The 6000-nt window shown below is 59.8% G+C and overlaps 1 protein-coding gene across 30 annotated transcripts in view; it reads right to left on the reverse strand.

The window, feature by feature from the left end:
* The window catches only part of NCAM1 (neural cell adhesion molecule 1), a 265834-nt gene extending 260813 nt beyond the window's left edge, over positions 1–5021 (reverse strand). For all 30 annotated transcript variants that reach the window (XM_073239799.1, XM_073239787.1, XM_073239798.1 and 27 more), the window contains exon 1: positions 4275–5021. In XM_073239799.1, coding sequence (XP_073095900.1) covers positions 4275–4326 — 52 coding nt within the window. In that variant the 5' untranslated portion in view covers positions 4327–5021. The remainder of the gene's footprint in view (positions 1–4274) is intronic.
* Between the last annotated feature and the right edge of the window lie 979 nt (positions 5022–6000).

A 6000-nucleotide genomic window follows, 5' to 3' on the forward strand; every position in this document is an offset into this window, starting at 1 on the left:
GAAAGGCGGTGCCCCCACCCAGGAGCATCTTCGGCTAAGGGCCAGCGCCCAGCGCCGCAAGGAAGGCGGGCCAATTCACAGCCCTTCACGTCCACAAGCGGCTTTAAGGCTTGGCGCCAAGACTTAGTAACAAAAAGGGCTACAGGACATGCCTGTGACCTTCAGCCTGACTTGAAGATTTATTGCCCCATGGTAGCAAGAACTTCTACCTGTATTATTGGTAATAGTTTCACTACATTGTTTTCCCATAGAGAGAACTCTGGACCTCAGAGACCCAATCCTTAGGATTCAGAGGGGTCCACAGGCATTTCCCCTTCCCGTGAGGCCACCTGCTACAACAGTGCTCACACTTGCTAAGCAGTTTAAGAGGTGTATAAAATTCTCTTCTTAATTATACTCCTATTTCTTCCTTTTTAGCTAGCGGCATCGTAGCTTCAGTCTTTTTTATTCAAAGTTCAAACAGACACCATTATTACCCAGCCAGTTGGTTCACGTTAGCAGCACCGTCTGTTGGTAGCCCACTGCCTAGTTTACTAAGACTAGTAAATGCACTTCAGGATTTGCTGCCATTTTAAGGTTCTACACACTTCTAGCCCATATTTCATTAGATCACTAAGCTGCACAATTGTCAATTGCAGAATTTACATTAAAATATTTATCTTGACACCATAAAATACCTGTGTGCTCAAAAACTCAACACTTAAATAGTACAGGAGGGTCGCAAAATGCCTTTGTCTCCTCCCAGGCTGACAGTCCCCAGAAGACGGATGACAGCAGGTGCAGCCCCCTTTCTCCCCTCCCTGCCAACTGGTCTGCTCGCCATCACCACAAACCCAAGCCTGGCAGGGAAAGTTCAAACCGTTCTCTAGCAACAGGTAGTCCATCACTTATTTTCCACGGAGACAGGAAGGCCTGCCAGTAGCCGTGAAGTCACTTCGGTCTGGAGAGCGGCCACAGTTCTTTAACACTCATGACAAGATACGGAGAATTTATCAAACTAATATTAGAGGCTTTGTCGCCTTAAAAACTCAAGTGGTTCGATCAGAAATTCCAAAATCCATTTCAAGCAGTGTAGAGCAGTGTAGATGCTGTCTATAAGAAACCGGGTTCTGCAGCAAACAAAAACATGTGTCACGTCTAAAGATTAGTTTTTGAATGACAAAACAGTGCCATTTATTTTGAGAGGCAATTTAAGATGCTGTTCCCTACGACAGAAAAATATAGACACAGATTACTTCTGCTAAGTTACTTATTACCTGAGAAGTCAATCAGTCATAAATGTATCCTGTTGAGAGTACCCACCAAATCTCTTCAAACTGGGAGGTTCCATGTGACTGAGCTCCCCTCTTACTGCTGCCCTGATCAAGTGCCCAGACTCCCTGTGAAGAGCACACCCACACCATAATATTTTTTTTTTGGCAAACAATTACTTCCTTAATTCTTGAACTATCAAGCCTAAGAAACAGTCACCAGTTAAATCAACAAATCAATCAATTCGCATAGAGACATAGATGAACCTCCTTAGTGAACAAGGATATGTTCTCCTGTTTCCTATTCTAGTATTATTTTAAAAAACAGATCACACGTAGAGGTATCTGGAAAGAAGTCATCAAGTTCAATCGGTTGGGGGAAGAAGGGAGGAGCTTCTTGAAAAAAATGACTTGAAAAAACAATGTAGTTTTAAACTAGTGACATAAACTAAAACATCTATGATCTACTGCTAGATTTTTACACCCTTTGTGGTGGGAATAACTCAAAAACTATTAAATAAATGGCAGGCCACACTTCACAATGTCTGAGTTATATCCTATTTTTGTTTAACTCTTGTTGAATTCTAAATAAATTTAACTTATTTTCAATATTTTAATATATGTGATATTTGTTGAAAGAAAATTAACTTCTTGGCCCTTGAACAGAGTTGTGAAAGGTTTTCCACATTCTTAAACATGGCTTTATTTACAGAGTTAAATTTTGTTCAGAAAAACACATTTCTGATTTTAAAGTGAAAACCAACAAAAAATACTGCTCACTATAATTGTACTTGCAGCCAGCTTTGCTAAAACAAATCCTAATTCACATAATAAGGGTTATTATATATGCCTATATGTGCCAGCTGGCTTTTGTAAGGTAGCCAAGGTGCTCTTTGTTCTTGATCCAGGACAATCTTGTCAGAAAAACAGTCCTATCCATTCCCTGACTCTTGCAAGATAAATTGACAGTGAATTGTAAGATTATCAAATAAACGTATGATTTAACAACCATTCCAGACGATTCAAACAATTTTTCCACGAAACATTCAAAATCGCTCTTAGAATAGACTCAGATTTGCTATGAAATGACACATCCTTACACTTTATTCCTAAACAACATAAGACGCCAAAATGAGGGCGGGGCTGCAGACCCCATTCATCGGGCATGTTAGGCTCAGCACACGTCCCCGGCCGGGCCGCACAGATGGGCCACCACTGCCCCTGCCCGGGACACGAGAGGCAAATAAATGGATGTGTATGTATGTCACAGTGTTTTTAATTCCATTCTGACCCTTTGGCTTGAATTCTTCCATTTTTAAAACTATGGTACAGTCAACATTTGGATGGAAGATAAATTGGAAAACCGTTCAATTTCTTTTGTTAATCCTTGGACGTGTTTCACGTTCTGCCTCCATCCCTGCTTCACGGTCGCCGGGCCGGGAATGAGGACGCTGTCCTTCCAAGGCACGGGGGTCAGATGCCACCCTGCCTGGGCAGCCGCGAACACCCCAACCCGGGAACCCCCGGGCATCCAGGCACCCGCAGTTCCTGGTCCCGGCGGCGGAGGGCAGCGCCCGGAGTGCCCCCAGACCCGCCGGCGGCCGGGTCCCCGCGGCCACGCCCCGCCTCGAGGCGAGGAGGTCCCGGGAACACGCCCCACGCGGGGAGCGCGCGGACCCCCGGGCTCCACGGAAAGGGCACACGGGGGCGGCCCCGGCCCAAGCGCGGCGCCCACCGCCCCCTCCAAGGCCCCGGGCACCCTCCCGGGCCCCTCCCGGCCGCAGGTCAGCGCACGCGCGGCGGTGCCGCCCCCCGCCCCCAGGAGACGAGCTCCGGCCGGATCCACGGGCGCGAGTGCTCGCGCGGGAGACGGCGGGGGCCGCACGCAGGCGCGAAGGAGGCGCGGGCACCTCCCGCCGAAGCCCCCCGGGAGCGCGGGTAGGGCGCGGGCGGAGCGCCGGGCTGGGGCAGCCGAGGGGCCCCGGTGGCCGCGGGCGCCACCCGCGCCGCAACACGGCCTCCCGCGGCTTCCCGCCCAGGAGCCTCGCCCTGATTGGCCGCAGCGGGAGCGAGCGGCGGGGGGCGCGGCCGCCCGGTGAGGGCGCGCTGGGAGCCCGGCTGCCCGTCCAGGGGGCGGCGGCACCTGGCAGCGGCCTGCGCGGAACGGGCGCCCACCCCGCCCGGCTCTCGCGGCCCCCCGCCGCCTTCTCCCCCTTCAGTCCCGCCGAGTCGACGTGCAAACCCTCGGGCGGGGCGGGGCCGCTGGCGGGGACGGCGGTCCCGGGGCTCCCCGGGGGCCGGGGAAACGTGCCCCGCACGGAGTGGCCCTCCCGCCGGGGCCTCCGCCGCGGCTCCGAGGCCGTCTCCGCTCAGCCCCCCATTGTTCGCGCTGCGCCCGAAAGAGGCGGGGGCGCGGCGTTTCGGGAGGCCACCTGCCACCCTCGTCTCCCCGTGCGTCGCGGGCCGGCGGGCGTGGAGGCTCGCGCGTGCACACGGCCCCGCGCGCGCACAGGCGCTCCCGCACGCGCGCCCCCGCGCCCGCCGCTCCTGTCAAACGCGGCGCCGACCCTCCGGCCCACGGCGGGCTCGCAGCCCCCGGCGCCCCGGCCCAGAACGGCTGGCGTCGCATCGGCGGGGGCGCAGCGCGGCCGCACGGCCCCGGGGTGCTGCCCAGGGCCCCGCCCGCGAACCGTTATTCGTGCCGAGCCCCGCTTATCAGGCCCGGGGAGACGGCGACCGGCGGCTGCCCCGGCGTCATTGTTCCCCCTCCCCGGCGCTGACAGGCCCCCACCCGCCCGGCCCGAGCGCCGCTCCTCGCACCGCTGCGGCCCCGCCGACCGCCGCCCTCTTCCCGCGCGGCCGAGCGCCCCGGGGGCCGGGCCGCGGGCACACGAGGTGCGCGGGCGCCGCGCTCCGTCCTCGGCCCCGCGGGAACGACCGCGGGAAACCGCCCGAGGAGCAGCGTCCGGGGCGCAGGCGACGGGCCCGCGGCAGGTCGGGCTCCGTGCGAATCCCTCAGTGTACCTGCGGTTCCCAGGAGGAGCCACGTCCAGAGGAGATGCTCGGTGCGCAGCATTGTTCCCTGCTGGCTGCGAGCGACGCTCGTGCCGCGGTCGACCCTGTGCCCTCGGGCGCGGACGGCGGCGGAGCAACAGCCCGGGGAGGCCGGCTGCCGGCGGAGGACGGCGACCTGGGCGGACTCGCTCCCCGCCAGCCGCGCCGAGCTGCGTGCGCGCGCCGCGCCGAGTGACTGACAGCCCGGCCTCAGCACCTCGCAGCGCGGATCCTTGCGCCGTGCGGCCGACGACGGCGCCCTCACTGTGTCCTTCCACCGCGCGGCCCAAGTAGTGCCGGGCTGGGGGCGGCGGGCACCGCGAGGCAGAGGCGGCCGCCTGCAAAACGTGGCCCGGAGCTGCCTGCCGGCGGAGGCGGCTCCTGCGCGCGGGACTCCGGGCGGGGCCGGGACCCGGGCCCCCGCCCCCGCGGTCCTGCCGCTCCTCGGCCGGAGGGCGGTGCTCCGACGACGCGCAGCGGGCGAGCGCTCCGGCGGCCCTGGGGTCCCGGCAACACCGGTTGGAGAGTCGGGACTCGGCGCTTTCGCGGCGCAGATCAGAAACTGGAGGGGCGCGGGAGGGGCCGCCGGGCTCGCTTCGGTCTCGGCGGGCGGGGGCCCTCCGTGGGAAGAGGGTGGTCGGGGCGGGGGCTCTCGGGGAGGGAGAACCCTCGGGGACGGAGGGCCCGGGGACCTGGGGGCGGGCGGGCGGGGGCCCCGGCGGCAGGAGACCCTCCGCCACTGGGAGCCCTGGAGGGAGGGGCCCTCGGGGACCGGGCGCCTGCGCTGGCGGCGGATCCCGGGGCCAGGGGTGGGGGCGGCGCTCCTCGCGGGCGGGGGCTGCCCAGCTGGGGAAACGCAGAGGCGGGGAAGGAATCTCCGAGAGCCGAGGGGAGGTGGAGGGAAGGGTGTTCTGGTTCACAGGCGCCCCTGGAAGAGGGCCGAGCCGTCCGTGGCGGTTTTATGGGACACGCACGACCTGAAGTACTTGGCAGAGACGGTCCTGCGGGCATCACCGAGGCACCCCGCGTGTTTCCGCTGATCTTACGGCGGCGTTTCCAGCACGAGGGTCGAGGAGCGGGGCGAACGCAGGTCTCAGCACCTGAGCGAGCCTTGGCGTTTCGGGAACAAAGGGGAGGCAGAATCGGAGCGCAGCCGTCCGGGCTCCGGCAGCCGACCGGCCTGGCACGGCACCGGGAGCCCCCGGGCAGGGCCTCCGCCTTCAGAGGCCGCTTGTCTCCGCACCGGCAGCGCTCTCGAAGAGCCGGGCCTCTGCTGGACCCCCAGGACCCGAGAACTGGCCGGCTGCCCCCTTGGGGTGGGCCCCACCAGCGGGGCGCACTGCACGGCGACTGCTGGGACCCCAGACACTGCCTCCCCAAACCAATTTCACAGCGTCTGCTTTTGTAACAGTCATCTCATACCAAATTTAGGCAACTCCAAAAGACAGGAAAGTAGAACAAAACACCTCCAAATCCCAGATTCCAGAGACAGCCACAGGCTTTCCAAGTCTTCTGTAAATGCGTGTGATTTTTTTTCATTGACAAAGTATAGTAGCCATTTGAATCCTGTTTGTTTTCCCACATTGCATTATAAGCATTTCCCTAGGGGCTGCCTCAGTGTTTTTTTATAGCCATGTGATACGTCTTCACACAGATGGTTCTTCAGTGGTACCCCGATTGTTGGATGACTACATTG

Source organism: Manis javanica, chromosome 6 (assembly GCF_040802235.1).
Source record: "Manis javanica isolate MJ-LG chromosome 6, MJ_LKY, whole genome shotgun sequence".
In the NCBI taxonomy this organism is placed as follows: domain Eukaryota; kingdom Metazoa; phylum Chordata; class Mammalia; order Pholidota; family Manidae; genus Manis; species Manis javanica.